Source organism: Musca domestica, unplaced genomic scaffold, assembly GCF_030504385.1.
Source record: "Musca domestica strain aabys unplaced genomic scaffold, Musca_domestica.polishedcontigs.V.1.1 106, whole genome shotgun sequence".
Taxonomy (NCBI): domain Eukaryota; kingdom Metazoa; phylum Arthropoda; class Insecta; order Diptera; family Muscidae; genus Musca; species Musca domestica.
The window spans coordinates 528,105-545,471 of NW_026712122.1; the positions used below are offsets into that span (position 1 = coordinate 528,105).

Genomic DNA, 17,367 nt, shown 5'->3' on the forward strand with positions numbered 1-17,367 from the left:
TACTCTAAAAGAAATTTCAGGGAATGCGTATTTTCCCACAGAGGCTTTCATGTTCAGTGACCTTTTTGAAAGTGTCTCCTCTTGTGGTATTTGATGATTAGTTTTTAAATTTAAGATTAAAAAGTGGATTTCCCTTAATAAAATGTTTTCAACTTAAACAGTTTTTTTCTGTTTAGGATTAGTAATAGGCTTACGTTAAAATAGAATAAGTAAAAAAGCTTTAAATGTTGAATTTTCACGCAAATTTATTCTCCAATTGACATTCCATGTAACTGCAGACCTCCTTCGAATTTTGTTCTGATTCAGAATAAATATTCAACCTAATAAAATGAGTTTTATTTAGGTCAAAACCCGGAATGTTAAATTGATTTTGAAAGTATAGTTCAAATTTGTTCCTTCAAAATTTAAAGTCGTATTTTTAATAAAATCTTTCTATACACTATAAACCTTCAGGGGTTATTTTTGTATAGTACAAAAAGGATAATTTCATAGTAAATTATTTAAAGCACATTCAACAGATAATTTAATAAAAAATTCAACTTTTGCAAAAATAATTTTTTATTTTGATTATGAAAATATTACTTTCCATCGACGTTTAAGTACGAAATATACGTTACTTTTTTAAATAGTGCAAACGAAAACACTGAAGATCAATAGCAAGCTGAATAAACAAAAACAATCGTTATTATAGAACAATAAGTAATTTTTGCGGCAGAATTTTACCCCCACAAACTTGTGGAATCACCTACCATTTATCTTAAAGTAATTCCCCGCAATAACCATTCCTTTATGGCAAGCAAAAATCAACCACACATCTTGAAACAATGAACGATGGGTATAAAAGCTAAGTTCATTTTCAAAATCTACATCAGTTTGTAGCCACACACAAAACTAGCAAAAGCTTTGGCCTTTCATAATTTCTCCGGAGGAGACAGTCGCAAATTTATAAAAAACCGCAAAATGAATTTCAATAAATTATTTGTTTTCGTTTCCTTAGTCTTGGCTGTTTGCATTGGACAAAGTGAAGCTGGTTGGTTGAAAAAAATCGGCAAGAAAATTGTGAGTGACAGCTTTTTTGAAAAAAAAAAAACTAATTTAGAGCATTAAATAAGTACTAACTTATAAAATTAATAATATTTTTTAATTTAATTTATAGGAACGTGTTGGTCAACATACCCGCGATGCTACAATTCAAACTATTGGTGTGGCCCAGCAGGCAGCTAATGTTGCCGCCACATTAAAGGGTTAATATTCTCGAGTCTTATTATTACTATTAAATAAGTTAGCATTAAACATATAACTAAGTTATTCATACCAATAAAAAAATGAATAAAAAACTTCCTTTAGAAATTTAGTACAAAAAATGAAACGCTTATAGTTTTAATTACACCATGGGACAATTACAAAACCATAGCCTAGACAACTGGAAATTCTGGATCATATACCGGTTAACATTGTGAATCACTCAAATATACAAGTATAATACGAATCATGTAAACTTACAACTATCTATCTCTCTCTGAATTGTATTCTATTTATCGCATAGTATCAACCTAACTAGGAATTTTCGATGCCCACATGAATTTAGAATTTTAACAAAATCATAATATGCCTACGACAAAGTGATACTCATTTGGGAATTATACGAAAATGTATACATTGGCTTTTTTTCTGCACAAAGATAGCCTAAATCTAATTTATAATCGAAGTAACTGGAAATAATATAAGTGATTTTTCAAAGTCCAAAGCTCCTACTTAAATTATAGAGGTTAAAGTCAATATATTTATCCCATTCGCCTTCGACAGGTTGTATAAAGAGCCATAAAAACTTGGCTGGAAACCAATGATTACTTTTGTAATATTTGATCTTTCTTTAGATCGTCTCTTATTGATGTAAATTTAGTAAGTCACCGGGATAGGGTTGAATACATGACAAGTTTTACTATGAAAATACAGGGTGATATAAAAAAACTGCAACAAAGTTAAACGACATAATTTTTACATTTTTTTAAATTTTATTGAATGAAAGCAAAAAATGTCGGAAATAGTATCACATATTAGAATAAGTTTAGATTTGTTCGAATTGGTCACCTTTTGCACGAATTATGGCCTTCAAACGGGCAATGAAACCTTTACACTCTGCCAGAATGTTGCTCTGCGGTATTTTGGCTCATTCCCGGCGAAGCGCTTGCTTAAGGTGATCGACACTTTCTTATTTTTAGTGCCAACCTTGCTTTCAAAAATGCTCCAGACATTGAGCGCTGGAAATGAAGCAAGGAACCTAATTTTGTAACCATTCTTGGGTGGCGCGTGCTGAGTGCGATGGTGCTGAGTCCTGTTGGAATATCCAAGGTCTGCGGCCAAAATGTTTGCTTGCCCAAGACTTTAATAAAACCTCCAGAATATATTCGCGATAATATTCGGCATTTATTCTGATGCCACGGTCGATTTATACGAGCGGGGAGCGACCATCACCATGGCCGGTACTTGAGTTCTTGTGGCCACCCGAAGGTGCACATTTTCAGCTGACCTCTTTGGCAAGTAAACACGATCATTTTTTTTTGTTTACAAACTGCTGGACAACGAATGTTTTCTCATCATAGACAACAAAATTCGCCAATTCACCACTTTTGGCCTAGCGAAGCAACTCTTTAGCTCTTTTGAGAAATATTTTCTTTCTGAGGTCTCAGCAAAATGTTTTTGTTCGCTTGTAAACAATATAATGAACTGTCACTGGAATAAATTTAACCGCTGTCGGACGAGTGGCTTAGAAATGACAGCAGTCTGAAGTTGGTTGCAGTTTTTTCATCTCACCCTATATAAAATCGGTTTCAATCGAAAACTACATTATATGAGAAAACGAAAAAAGGTGTCAAACTTTTTATATTCTCTACGTTTAGGAATACTTAAGAGCTCCAAATACCAAATTTTATACCAATCGGTTTATGGGATATAATTCCAAATACCAAATGTAATTAGTATGTGCCATATAACAATAATTTTAGCGTTACTTGGGGGATATTCCTAAAACCAAGACCGAAACATGAATATATATAGAAATATTTTTCGAAATACATTTAATGTGTGCCTATAGCGAACATTGTTGATATTTTTATATGGAAGTGTCCCCGTCTATCCTGAAACTTTAAAATTACCGAAAATCGGGAGTTATGACTAAGGAAAGTAAGGAAATGATATCGTTTTATTAGTTTTGGAGTTATCTTGGTCGCAGTCTTCAGAAATGTGGATTCGAGCAAGTAAAAAGCAGTTAAGTTCGCCCGTACCGAACTTTGGAAGATAATTCAAAATTTTCAAAAAAAATCCGTCCAAAAATACAGGTCCTGCATAAGTTTTTTTTTAATAATAAATTTGAAGCAATACCTGTGAATAATGTCGCTAAAATTGTCTAAATAAAGAACAACCATTACGAAATTTGAAACAATTCCGTTAAAAAAATGTCGCTAAAATCATCAAAATGCCGAATACTGGGAGGTTCCCTTATATAGGAGCTATACGAAAACATGGATTGACATAGCCCATTCACTTAACCTTCCAACTGGAAAAATATACACGTGTGCAAAAATTTAGCCTTCTATCTCAATTATTCCTAAAGATAGCGTGATAACAACAGACAAGCAGAGGATATAAAAAGGACCTTGAGCGATTAAAGTTAATCAGGTGGAGACATCGATATAATCTCTCTGATATGTGCAAACTCTTACTATAAAAATTGCAGTTAAAAGCCTTTAATATTTTGTTTCATATATTTTTTATTTCAATAAATAATTTAAAAATATTTTATATTATCCTATGTTATCAGTTCACTTTTGTAATTTTTTAGCAGGTTTCTCATTTCCCCTTCAATGTTGCAGCCACATTTGCTGCTTGCTGAGCAACTCCAATAGCTTGAATGGTCGCATCACGGGTATGTTGTCCAATGCGTTCCTATCCATCAAAATGTTAAAATAATTTTATTTAAATATTTTTATTAAAATATTAAATCATGTTTTTAAGTGTACGTACAATTTTCTTGCCAATCTTTTTCAACCAACCCGCTTCGCTGTGGCCAACAAAGACAGCCAAAACCAAAGCAACAAAAACAAACAATTTGTTGAAGTTCATGATTTTTTATTTTGTGATTGTATGTTGGAATAAGCTTTACTTTGTTCTAAGTTTGATGGCAAACTGATGCCGGTCGCAACAGCAACCTAAGCTTTTATGGACAACATTTTTAGCAAGCAGAATGACACATTTTGTACTGTACTCTTCAGCGTTCAAAAAGGAAATACAAAATTAGGGGAATTACTTTAAAGACATGTAAGAGATAGCGTATTTCCCCACAAAGACTTGCATGTGGCTATTGACTTTCACAGTGACAGCTTATCAAACATCATAAAGTTTGAGCAGCCTCCCTTTGTTTAGGAAGGAATTGAGAAGTATATCGGATGATTAATCCAGACAATGATATTTGTGTTAATGTGTAATGTGATAAAAGAAAAATGGAAATTCCGTTTTCACAATGTTACATTGTACATTGACAAAAATAAACACCAAAATTAGCTATTAAGACCTCTGTAAAAATGAGAAACTATTTAGTTCTAATACATAAAAAAATTAAATTTAACTAGTAAGGAAATGTCAAAAGTCGGGCGAGGCCGACTATATGATACCCTACACCACTATGCGTGTTTAGTAGAGCTTACGTAACGAAAAGATTATATTGGGAATTTATGCAAAGTAGATCATACCAACTCTGAACCAAATAACATTGATGTATAGTTCATGATATAACTTCGATAAGTATGATATTTAAAAGTTTTTATTAGAGCAATAAATATATCAGACGAAGCTTCATGGTAAAATTCGGTTGAAAATAAAAAAAATTCTATTCAATTTGGGCTGATATTACATATGTGGCGGACAATAACCGTAAAATCGGATGAAGATGTACATGGTGAGATGAAAAACTGCAACCAACTTCAGATTGCTGTAACTTTTAAACCACTTATTCGACAGCTGTTAAAATTATTCCAGTGACAGCTTATTATTATGTTTACAAGCGTACAAAACCATTTTGGTGAAAATTTTCCAGAAAAAAAGTTATTCGTGATGGAATTCAAGCGCGATAGTGTGATTTCTTTATATTTGGCTGAAAAACAACAAGTGGCTATCGTTAGAGCACTCCAGCATTTAAATGTGAATAAATCTTTTGTGTCTCGTACCATCGCTCGTTGCCGTGATACTGGTAGCGTAGCCCGACGTCAAGGAAGTGGACGAAAGAAACAGCAACATCAGCAGAAATGGTTCGAAAAGTAAGAAGCGACTTGATCGAAACCCGCGTGGCTCCTTCGGTTGGCCACCAGAACTCAATCGCCGGCCATGGTGATGCTGTGGTCCGCCATAACAGCCGATGGTCCCTCTCCGCTCGTATTAATTGACCGTGGCATCAGAATAAATGCCGAATATTATTGCGAAAATATTCAGGAGGGTGTATTAAAGCCTTGGGCACACAAATATTTTGGCCGCAGATCTTGGACATTCCAACAGGACTCAGCACCATCGCACTCAGGACGCGCCACCCAAGAATGGTTACAAAATGAGGTTCCTCGCTTCATTTCCAGTGCACAATGGCCACCAAAATCTCCGGATACCAATCCGTTGGACTATTGTGTCTGGAGTATTTTGGAAAGCAAGGTTGGCATTAAAAAATACCAAAGTGTCCAAAATATCAAGTGGGCCAAAATACCGCAGACCAATATTGGGGCAGCGTGTGACGGTTTCATTAGCCGTTTGAAGGCCATAATAATTCGTGCCAAAGGTGACCAATTCGAACAAATCTAAACATATTCTCAAATTTGATGCTATTTCCCACATTTTTTGCTTTCATTCAACAAAATTTAAAAAAATTTAAAAATTATGACTTGTGACTTTGTATTTTTTTATCTCACCCTGTATTCATATTAAATGTTTCATATTAAACATTCGTTATACCCGAGAAAATTAAACTACCAACTGAGAAACTACCCACGAATAAACCTTAAAATTACTGAAAATCAGAAGGTAACACCAAATGGGGACTTTGACAAAATGTGTGGAATACCGTAAATTAGGAGGTGCTACTATACGTAAACGTGTACAAATATTAAACATTTTCAATACAAAACATCATAAAAATGTTAAACTATATCTAGATTTCAAGAAAAACCTACCGTCACTTACTTACTTTATGGGGTCTAAGACGAATATTTCGAGATGTTGCAAATGGAAAAACAATCCATCTAATAAGCAGATCAAGAATATTATAGTGTTTTACATAAACATTTTTTAGAGGATTAGCCAAGATAACAAATCAATTTCAATAAATTATAGTTAAATAGTTAATTATCACAGTTAACCCGGAATTGGAAGTGTAAGTGCTCAATGTTTCCAATATTTTCCTATATTTTATTGCAAGCAAATCTTAAAAATGCCAAAAATGGCATATGTTAAAGCTCGATCCATCTGGCATTTTTTTTTTTTTGTGGTACATTTTTAATTTTCTGAAGCAAATATTTTTTATTATTATTTATTCATTATAAAAAATATATTTGGCATATTCTTATAGTTAGTTTATACAAAATGCTTATTATTTTCCTTTCAATGTTGCTGCTACATTTGCTGCCTGCTGCGCCACACCGATGACTTGAATAGTAGCATCACGGGTATGTTGACCGACGCGTTCCTTCAAAAGAAAAATTAAATCATTTAATAAAATTTGTATGGGGAAATATTTTTTATACTTACAATTCTTTTTCCAAAATCTCTTAACCAGCCAGCTTCACTTTGTCCCAGGCATACAGCCAAAACCAATAAAACGACAGCAAACAACTTATTGAAATTCATTTTTTGTTAAATTGATTTTCCAAATTAGAATTTTGTTTATTAAATGTCTCTCTTTCAAGTGATAAAGAAACATATGCTATGAACTGCTTTTATACTCATCCGTAACAGGAATTATTGTTTTCTTTTGTGGTGAATAAATAATAAACAATTGGGGGATTAACTTTTTGTAAGATTTTAGGTGGTTTTTCATGTTGTGGTTAAAGGATTTAAACTGAAAAATAATTTTGACATTTTATTAAGACAAATTACGGATAAAGTATTGAATGAAAAAATGTACATGTGTCCGAAGTTGATTCTTGGTCAGAACACTGACCTCAAAATTTTGTTACTTTTAATTGAGGTACTCCAGCCTAACAAGAGTGTCTGTCATTTGGAAATTACCAAAATAATATTCCCCTATTGTGATTCACAATTTTATCACTAAAAATCAAAAAATACACTTTCTCTAAACAAACCATATGGTTAATTAATTCAGATGAAAATAAAGCTTTGTCGAAAGCTTGTTAATATCATCTAAAACTAATTCCATATAGTACATGTTGTTATTATCATTTTTAATGATCAAACCAAATTTTTAACAATTTTCAAATATGTGGAGGAACAATAACACTCTTAATTTAAACAAAAATTGTACTAGAATCCTTAACATCATATATCGGAGATGAAATTACAAATCTTTCTTGAAATTACAAATAACTTGAAAATATCACGATTTTATAATCTTTAATATCAAAGTAAAGTAGACTTAGTGTGGTACCGAAATTAATTTTGGCCATGAGCGGATTTATTTCGCCTACATTTCCTTACATATAATATATGGCGGGTGGTACCTTATATAATAATGGTGATCTTGAATTTTTTGCATTCTTCGTATGAAGCATGACATTATAAATGTTATTGCATATCTTATTAAAATTACAAAACCAGAGACTAGATTCCCAACATACAAGCACAAGCCGATATGATCCATGGTATCAAAACGTAGAAATGTTTTACAACTTCTAAAATTTAAGGATGATTCAAAATATCATAAAATCCATTAAATATGATATTAAAGCGCCAGTTGAGATAAAAAAACTGCAACCAACTTCAGACTGCTGTCACTTCAAAGCCACTCGTCCGGCAGCTGTTAGAATTATCTCAGTGACAGCTCATTATAGTGTTTACAAGCGTACAAAAGCATTTTGGTGAGAACTTTCCAGAAAAAAGTTATTCGTGATGGAATTCAAGCGTGATTTGTTTATATTTGGCTGGAAAACCACAAGTGGCTATCGTTAGAGCACTTCAGCATTTAGATGTGAATAAATCTTTTGTGTCTCGTACCATCGCTCGTTGCCGTGATACTGGTAGCGTAGCCAGACGTCAAGGAAGTGGATGGTAGAAAATAACAACATCAGCAGAAATGGTTCGAAAAGTCAAGAAGCGACCCGCGTCGCAGAGGCCGAAAAATGGCTGGTGAGCTGAAAATATCGCAATATTCCATTGGGCAAATGTTGAAAAATGAGCTCGGGGTAAAGTCATTGAAATTCCAAAAAGTGCAAGAACATACACCGTAACAGAAAGAATATAAACTCAAAAGAGCTAAAGAGTTGCTTTGCTTGGTCGAAAGTGATGAACTGCCGAATTTGATTTTCTTCGACGAGAAAGCATTCGTTGTCCAAAATCTCCGTATACCAATCCGTTAGACTATTCTGTCTTGAGTAGCGCTTCGCCGGGAATGGAGCAAAATACCGCAGAGCAACATTAGAGCAGCGTATGGCGATTTCAACTCGTGCCAAAGATGACCGATTCGAACAAATCTAAAGTTATTCTAAAATTTCATGCTGTTTGCGACATGTTTTGATTTCATTCAATAAAATTTAAATTTTCAAGGACATTCCATCGCGAGCCTTTCTAAGAGATACATGTTTAAGGAATTCCTAGCTGAAATTGTTGGATTTTTTAACGACTTCATGAAATAGCAAACAAAAAAAAAACAAGTATGCATAGGTTATAGTCGTGCGGGCCGACCATGAGGTACCCTACAACACCACAATATGTTAGAAGCCCCCTTATGTCCAAATCCATTTTAGAAGATTTCGCTTTTGAAATTATGTCACGGAGCACTTGCCAGATATTACCCTTAACATAACCAGGGACATTTGCCCAATATTTACGCACTCCGTTGTGCTGTTAGTGGTTGTGGTCCCGTTTACAGCTAAATATAATCCAATTGACAACCAAAATGCTGGAATTCTTCCCTGTCCTTAACTCTCTTCTCAGGCGTGTCGATTGGCTTCAATTGTGTGATCAGGAATTTTTTTTATTTTGGTTCAAATATGATCGCAAAATATTTAGGGTTTAAAATGAACCAAAATAGAAAAAAAATTCCAAAACGTGATCAGTTTTTGCAAGGATGGTTTCTTCTCAAATTACCAAAATTTGCCAAGATTATTATGAAATATGTGGTTCAAATGTAAAATATACTTGAAATCAGGTTGTACCCTTATCGGAGGATTATGACCCATATCATGACCGGCAAAAACGATTTAAGTTATCTTGAACCGATTTCGATCAAATTTGGCATACTCATTTTCAGGTCCAATCTGATCGTACGTGCAGGAATTATTGTTTTCTTTTGTGGTGAATAAATAATAAACAATTGGGGGAATAACTTTTTGTAAGATTTTAGGTGATTTTTCATGTTGTGGATAAAGCGTTTAAACTGAAAAATAATTTTGACATTTTATTAAGACAAATTACGGATAAAATATTGAATGAAAAAATGTACATTTGTCCGAAGTTTATTCTTGGTCAGAACACTGACCTCAAACATTTGTTACTTTTAATTTAGGTACTCCTGCCTAACATGAGTGTCTGTCATTTGGAAATTACCAAAATAATATTCCCCTATTGTGATTTACAATTTTATCACTAAAAATCAAAAAATACACTTTCTCTAAACAAACCATATGGTTAATTAATTCAGATGAAAATAAAGCTTTGTCGAAAGCTTGTTAATATCATCTAAAACGAATTCCATATAGTACATGTTGTTATTATTATTTTTAATGATCAAACCGAATGTTTAACAATTTTTCAAATATGTGGAGGACCAAAAACACTCTTAATTTAAACTAAAAATTGTACTAGAATCCTTAACATCATATATCGGAGATGAAATTAGAAATCTTTAAAGATAACTTGAAAATATCACGATTTTATAATCTTTAATATCAAAGTAAAGTGTGGTATCGAAATTAATTTTGGCCATGAGCGGATTTATTTCGCCTACATTTCCTTACATATAATATATGGCGGGTGGTACCTTATGATGATCTTGAATTTTTTGCATTCTTCGTATGAAGCATGACATTATGAATGTTATTGCATATCTTATTAAATTACAAATATTATTTGGACGTAAATTTTCAATAAATAGATTCCCAACATACAAGCACAAGCCGATATGATCCATGGTATCAAAACGTAGAAATGTTTTACAACTTCTAAAATTTGAGGATGATTCAAAATATCATAAAATCCATTAAATATGATATTAAAGCGCCAGTTGGCATATACAGGGTGAGATAAAAAAACTGCAACCAACTTCAGACTGCTGTTATTCAAAGCCACTCGTCCAACAGCTGTTAGAATTATCTCAGTGACAGTTCATTATAGTGTTTACAAGCGTACAAAAGCATTTTGGTGAGAAATTTCCAGAAAAAAGTTATTCGTGATGGAATTCAAGCGTGATTTATTTATATTTGGCTGGAAACCCACAAGTGGCTATCGTTAGAGCACTTCAGCATTTAGATGTGAATAAATCTTTTGTGTCTCGTACCATCGCTCGTTGCCGTGATACTTGGTAGCGTAGCCCGACGTCACGGAAGTGGATGGAAGAAAACAGCAACATCAGCAGAAATGGTTCAAAAAGTCAAGAAGCGACCCGCGTCGCAGAGGCCGAAAAATGGCTGGTGAGCTGAAAATATTCCATTCGGCAAATGTTGAAAAATGAGCTCGGGGTATAGTCATTGAAATTCCAAAAATTCAAGAACATACACCGCAACAGAAAGAATATAGAGCTAAAAGAGCTAAAGAGTTGCTTCGCTTGAACTGCCGAATTTGATTTTCTCCGATGAGAAAGCATTCGTTGTCCAGCAAACTGCTGGAACGTGTCTACTTGCCAAAGAGGTCAGCTGAAAATATGCACCTTCGGTTGGCCACCTGAACTCAAGCGCCGGCCATGGTGATGGTGTAGGCCGCCATAACAGCCGATGGTCGCTCCCCGCTCGTATAAATCGAGCGTGGCTTAAGAATGAATGTCGAATATTATCGCGAAGTATTCTGGAGTGAGTATTAAAGCCTTGGGCACGCAAAAATTTTGGCCGCAGAAATTGGACATTCCAACAGGACTAAGCACCATCGCACTCAACACGCGTCACCCAAGAATGGTTACAAAATGAGGTTCCTCGCTTCATTTCCAGCGCACAATGGCTACCAAAATCTCCGTATACCAATCCGTTAGACTATTCTATCTGGAGTAGCGCTTCGGCGGGAATGGAGCAAAATACCGCAGAGCAACATTAGAGCAGCGTGTGTGGCGTGTCTAAAATTTGATGCTATTTGCGACATGTTTTGATTTCATTCAATAAATTTTCAAAGACATTCCATCCTAAAATCGCGAGCCTTTCTAAGAGATACATGTTTAAGGAATTCCTAGCTGAAATTGTTGGATTTTTTAACGACTTCATGAAATATCAAACAAAAAAAAAAACAAGTATGCATAGGTTATAGCCGTGCGGGCCGACCATGAGATACCCTACAACACCACAATATGTTAGAAGCCCACTTATGTCCAAATCCATTTTAGAAGATTTCGCTTTTGAAATTATGTCACGGAGCACTTGCCAGATATTACCCTTAACATAACCAGGGACATTTGCCCAATATTTACGCACACGTTTACAGCTAAATATAATCCAATTCACAACCAAAATGCTGGAATTCTTCCCTGTCCTTAACTCTCTTCTCAGGCGTGTCGATTGGCTTCAATTGTGGAATCAAGAATTTGTTTCTTTTTTGGTTCAAATATGTTCGCAAAATATTTAGGGTTTAAAATGAACCAAAATAGAAAAAATTTCCAAAACGTGATCAGTTTTTGCAAGGATGGTTTCTTCTCAAATTACCAAAATTTGCCAAGATTATTATGAAATATGTGGTTCAAATGTAAAAAATACTTGAAATCAGGTTGTACCCTTATCGGAGGATTATGACCCTTATCATGACCTGCAAAAACGATTTAAGTTATCTTGAACCGATTTCGATCAAATTTGGCATACTTATTTTCAGGTCCAATCTGATCGTACATGCAAATTCCATACTATTCGGACTGATATTACACGTTTGGTGCACAATAAAAGGCAAATCGGACGAAGGTATATATGGGAGCTATATCTAAATTTTGACCGATTATCTCCAATTTCTATAGGGTTCGTCCTTGGGCCAAACAAATGATTTGTGCAAAATTTCATGTGGATAGGGCAATAAATGCGAACTGTACTTTGTTTACAAAAATACATGGACAGACGGACGGACGGACATGCATAAATCGACTCAGAATGTGATTCTACGCAGATCATCAAAAGGAACTACGGGTCTATCTCGTTTCCTTTGGCCTGTTATAAACAAATGCACAAAGACATAATACCCTGACCACCTTGTGGTGTAGGGTATAAAAATCGCATGCGAAAAAAAAAATAAAAAATATGAAAAACAAAAAATGTCACAAAATACTATAAAAGCTATAATAACATCATATTTATACTTTTATGCCATTGTACACATTGTATATATATTTTTATTATTAACCTTAACCTTTTCGTCTATTTGTGATTTCGGCGTTTAATGGAAAATTTGACTTTTATTTAACACAAATGTTATGGTCTGTTTCACCCACTAAATACTACCCTATGACCATCAAAATTGGAAGGCTTCTGCCCAGCCCTTTGTTCTCGCCCCATGCCATCTTCCGCGTCGATTGGTCTATAATTGCGACCTGTAGAGATACTGTAAAATCAGGTTTTAGGTCCATTTCAACCCCTCAATATTATTCGATCGTCTCCAAAAGCAATAGGGTTCTATTCTGACAATAATCCCACCTTCATTTTCAATTTCGTGAGGATCGCGACATAATTGCGACCTGTAGCGTGATCAAAAAGTAACATGGACAGACGAACGGACGGACATACATATCTAGATCGACTCAGTTTGTCTAGATGGGAATCTCCATATATACTTTCCTATGTGCGAAACCAATATTTCGAGGTGCTACACATAGTGATGTAAGGTATAAAAATGTTAAATGCTTAAAGAAATTTGTAGGGGAGGTCATATAGTTATCGGATGTTTTATACAATATTGATTTAAAACATTCATGAATAGTAATACTTATAAAATATTTTTTTAAAGGAATGACTTCAAAAAATAATATATATTTGTTATTTTCATATTTTCATATCGTTAAAACTATCCTATAGAAAAACTTCATTATTTTCCTTGTTAGGTGGCGGCAACATCGGCATCATAAGTACGCTGACCGACATGGCCCTTCAAAATTAAATTAAATAAAATCAAAAAATGCACAATTCTTTCACCAGCCAGACTCACGCTTTCCTAACAAAAAATTACAGGGGACGTACGTAGGCGCTTTTACCAATATTGATTCAGAACATTAATAAACAGGAAAACTTATAAAATACTTCTATTGTATTTCGAAAAGAAATGGCAACAATAAATAAAAAATATTTGTTTTATTTTTTACATTTATTTATTCAAAATAAATAACGCCTATCATATCCTTAAAATTATTTCATGCAAAACCTCCTTTATTTTCCTTTCAACGTTGCTGCCACATCTGTTGCCTGTTGCGCCACACCGATGGCCTGGATGGTGGCATCACGAGTATGTTGGCCGACACGTTCCTTTAAATAAGAAAAATTAAAAATATTAATTCAACAAAACTTGCATTGGAAAATATTTTATCTAAATATACTTACAATTCTCCTTCCGAAATCTTTCAACCAGCCAGCCTCACTTTGTCCCAGGCATACGGCCAAAACCAAAGCAACGAACAAATTATTGAAATTCATTTTTTATGATATTCACAATTTTTAATTGTTTTAATAAATGTAGGTGTTTTGCTTATTATATGTCTTTTTCCAAACTGATAATAACTCTGTGGCTTAACCATCTTTAATAGACGACATCAACAACAAACATTTGTGATTAATATATTATAAGCTATGGGGAGAATTACTGTTGAAAATATTGTTTGGTGATTTTAGATGTGTGGTTAATGTGTTTTATCAAATATTTGGTTTTAAATAATATTGAAATTAATAGTTGTCCATGTATAAAAATATTTGAGCAGCTTTTTAACAAATTCTAAATACATTTCCCGAAAACAGAACATGTGCCACAAATTACTTTTTTGGAAAATTGAACAGGTACCCCTTGGGGCCCTGAATGAGAAGGAAAAATATCCGAGTTATCGCTTCTTAAGTTTGGTTAGGGTCAGTTGTATTTTCAGTGCTTGTAAGACCAACCACGATAATAGGTATCAACATGTTTTCTAAATTTGATAATTTGTTCTTCATTGAAAGAAAGTATTTTTTGTCGGAAAGGACCCCGGTACCCTATTATTATACCCTTAGCCATATGGCTAGAGAGGGTATATATCATTCGATACGGCTAAAACGTGTTTCGTCATAATTACGGTTTTAGACCCTAGGTCTCTTTGGACCAAATCTGTTTCAGGACATATTAAGTCGATCTAGTGACGTCCCTCCGTCCGTCTGTTTATCTGTTTGTCTGCCGGCTGGTGCGCACGATAATTCTCGAAGGGAGCATCGGATTCGGTCTATACTTCGTACATTATTATCAAACTTAGATCGACTTCGGAGATGTTCATCGGTCCACCCCTTCTGGTACCTCCCCCACAATAGGTATCGACCTTCAAAAAGATTTTACTGCACAGAATGGGAAACGATAATCCGATTTTTCTCCAACTTTGCATCAGTGCTAGGTCAGGTGCGGAAGTGGACAATATCTTCTCCATCAAGTACCTCCCCACAAAGAATCACATTTTTGAATAATTATATCCATTATGAAATGTGATATAAGTGTCCGATTGTTTTCAAGTTTCACACATCCCAATAATTTACTAACCTAAGGTCTGGTGTTAAGCCACAAAAAGAAATTTTGACACATCTGAATATTTCTGTCAACACAGGATCTGTTGTAAAAGCGAAAGAGATTGGACCATTTATCCTGGTATCTCCCAAAACACATATGGTTACATTTATTTAAATTCAACTCCATGCCATTCCAATCCAAAAGGCTATTCAAATCTCGTTACAGTCAGTCCCAGACTTATTTGAGGTTTATGAGCGTACATTAATAATTTAGAAAACTTAGTTGATTTTGTGGATAATTTACAAACAATATAAATAGACTGGCTTAAGATGACTTCCTTGTGGAACACCAGATGGAACATCGATAGATTTAGAATGAAAACTTTCAGACAAAACTATCTGTGACCTGTCGCGCAAATAGGATGAAATCCATAAAACAAGTGTCTATTAAATCATATACGTTCATGTTTAAATAATAGTAACCTATGATGAAATTGATTCAAAGGTTACAAATTATATCAGTTTGTAAGTTGAATAAGATTTTATCAGATAATTAGAATTTTTTCGAATATTTGTATTGGCCATGCAATGTTATTTCGAAATTAGAGATTTCATGGTCAACCACAACAATTATAGTTTTAATTTTTCTGAAAAAAAAACGTTCAAGAAAACAGCGTACATACCTTTTCAAATAGAAAGTCTTTCGCCTTTTTCATATTCACACCAATAGAGTTCATTTGATATGTGGAAAATAACTCAATACACACAACAATATTTTCACATTTACAATCACTAAATATCGTGTTATTATTACGACGCGTATAAGAATCACTTTTATTATATATTTTCTTGAACTTATGATCAAATATTTAACAATTCAAAATTATTTTTTTACCAATTTGCTAAATTTGTAAATACTACCATTTAAATACAACTCTTAATAAAAGATGACTTTGTCCGTTGATTAACAGGGTTGTATCCAAACGCGTAAATACATTTGCTTGCCTAAATGGTGCCGTTATGCGTAAAACTACGGTGCGTATTGCAGATTGAATCAAAGATATAGAGTTTTGTTATGATGATGTGTTTTCCGTAATTTATTGTAAAATTTTTGTAAATTGTAACAGAATATAAAATATAACAGATTATAAAATATTAATGAGTATAGAATTGTAGATACACACTTGATAACATTTATAAATAACATTATCGTAGAAATGTGTATTTCATGATATATTTGACAAATATTTTAATAGATTTTACATTATAAAAGTCATGATAGAATCTGCATATGTGAATTCCTTGCACAATAATTTTTAAGTTATGGTAGAAGAATACTGGTAGATGAATCAACGCTTGAGAACATTGACATGTCAAAACGTTGAAAACGTTTTTTTTTTTCAAATTTAGATGTAGATTTGTATATGTTTTCTTATATAACGTCAATCGGAGGTTATTATAATATGCGTTTTTCAAGAATTTTTTCAAATTTGAATAATTTTTCATTCAAAATTGATTTGACAGTTCATTGTCCCATTACCTGTGTCGATGCATCTACCGGTATTCTACCCTGGTTAAGGCATAGAAACCACTTACAGTTCGTTTACATATATGTAAATGTATTAACCTATTGGATTTGGATTAAAATTGCCATTTCCATTGCTTATACTCAAATAAATCGTCTTGAAGTGGGTTAATCTTGCAAAAAGTTTTAACGTAAACATGTCATTAAATATTAGGGCACAGAAATCACCCATGGTAGAAGAATATAGGTAGATGCATCAACGCTTGAGAACATTGATATGTCACATATTTAAAATGTTTTATCAAAAATAAGTATATTTTTAAATGTTTTCTTATACTCCGCGAATCGTGGTTGTTATACTATAAATTTTTCAACAATTTTTACAAATTCAATAATTTTTCATTCAACATTTTCAATTCCAAAATCGGTTTGACAGTTCATTGTCCCAGCAGCTGTGTCGATGCGAGTACCCGTATTCTTCTACCATAAAAATCACCTTGCAGGTTATGGAACAGAGAAAATTTTTAATATGTTTAAATAATGTTCAAGAATAAATTATTACGTTTAGGTACAAAAAATAACTTACTCATATTTGGATACTGTGAAAAATCCGTGACTTTCCATTTCTTTTAAATTAAAATATGATGAAAAATTAACAAATAAATGCTTGTTCAGCACCAACGGTTTAATGAAGACAAGGTAGGTCGTTTTTTATTTAAATAAAAATATTGAGAGAAAAGTGTCAAATGAAAACTGTTGCATTGTTATTGGTAAATTTGAAGTTAC

At 33.5% G+C, this 17,367-nt stretch overlaps 4 protein-coding genes across 4 annotated transcripts; 1 reads left to right on the forward strand and 3 right to left on the reverse strand.

Moving 5' to 3' along the window:
- The first annotated feature begins 860 nt into the window (after positions 1 to 860).
- On the forward strand, positions 861 to 1,364 carry LOC101901181 (cecropin-A2). Its single transcript, XM_005179645.4, has 2 exons — positions 861 to 1,059; positions 1,157 to 1,364. Exons 1-2 carry the CDS (start codon positions 961 to 963, stop codon positions 1,247 to 1,249), a joined length of 192 nt encoding a protein of 63 aa, XP_005179702.2. The 5' UTR covers positions 861 to 960; the 3' UTR covers positions 1,250 to 1,364.
- Positions 1,365 to 3,745: 2,381 nt separating this feature from the next.
- On the reverse strand, positions 3,746 to 4,212 carry LOC101889632 (sarcotoxin-1B). Its single transcript, XM_005179660.4, has 2 exons — positions 4,024 to 4,212; positions 3,746 to 3,945 (listed from the first exon to the last, which is right to left on the reverse strand). Exons 1-2 carry the CDS (start codon positions 4,120 to 4,122, stop codon positions 3,850 to 3,852), a joined length of 195 nt encoding a protein of 64 aa, XP_005179717.1. The 5' UTR covers positions 4,123 to 4,212; the 3' UTR covers positions 3,746 to 3,849.
- A 2,295-nt stretch (positions 4,213 to 6,507) lies between these two features.
- LOC131805392 (sarcotoxin-1D) lies at positions 6,508 to 7,107 on the reverse strand. The gene is made up of 2 exons (XM_059128510.1): positions 6,784 to 7,107; positions 6,508 to 6,721 (listed from the first exon to the last, which is right to left on the reverse strand). The coding sequence occupies exons 1-2, from the start codon at positions 6,880 to 6,882 to the stop codon at positions 6,626 to 6,628; spliced, it is 195 nt and encodes a 64-aa protein (XP_058984493.1). The 5' UTR covers positions 6,883 to 7,107; the 3' UTR covers positions 6,508 to 6,625.
- Positions 7,108 to 13,667: 6,560 nt separating this feature from the next.
- On the reverse strand, positions 13,668 to 14,085 carry LOC101889972 (sarcotoxin-1D). The gene is made up of 2 exons (XM_005179662.4): positions 13,920 to 14,085; positions 13,668 to 13,844 (listed from the first exon to the last, which is right to left on the reverse strand). Exons 1-2 carry the CDS (start codon positions 14,010 to 14,012, stop codon positions 13,749 to 13,751), a joined length of 189 nt encoding a protein of 62 aa, XP_005179719.1. The 5' UTR covers positions 14,013 to 14,085; the 3' UTR covers positions 13,668 to 13,748.
- Between the last annotated feature and the right edge of the window lie 3,282 nt (positions 14,086 to 17,367).

Coding starts and splice junctions, on each gene's coding strand:
- LOC101889632 (XM_005179660.4), bottom strand. CDS start 4,122: ATGAACTTCAACAAATTGTTTGTTTTTGTTGCTTTGGTTTTGGCTGTC. Junction 3,946..4,023: donor AAAAGATTGGCAAGAAAATT/GTACGTACACTT, acceptor TTTGATGGATAG/GAACGCATTGGACAACATAC.
- LOC101901181 (XM_005179645.4), top strand. CDS start 961: ATGAATTTCAATAAATTATTTGTTTTCGTTTCCTTAGTCTTGGCTGTT. Junction 1,060..1,156: donor AAAAAATCGGCAAGAAAATT/GTGAGTGACAGC, acceptor TTTAATTTATAG/GAACGTGTTGGTCAACATAC.
- LOC131805392 (XM_059128510.1), bottom strand. CDS start 6,882: ATGAATTTCAATAAGTTGTTTGCTGTCGTTTTATTGGTTTTGGCTGTA. Junction 6,722..6,783: donor GAGATTTTGGAAAAAGAATT/GTAAGTATAAAA, acceptor TTTCTTTTGAAG/GAACGCGTCGGTCAACATAC.
- LOC101889972 (XM_005179662.4), bottom strand. CDS start 14,012: ATGAATTTCAATAATTTGTTCGTTGCTTTGGTTTTGGCCGTATGCCTG. Junction 13,845..13,919: donor AAGATTTCGGAAGGAGAATT/GTAAGTATATTT, acceptor TCTTATTTAAAG/GAACGTGTCGGCCAACATAC.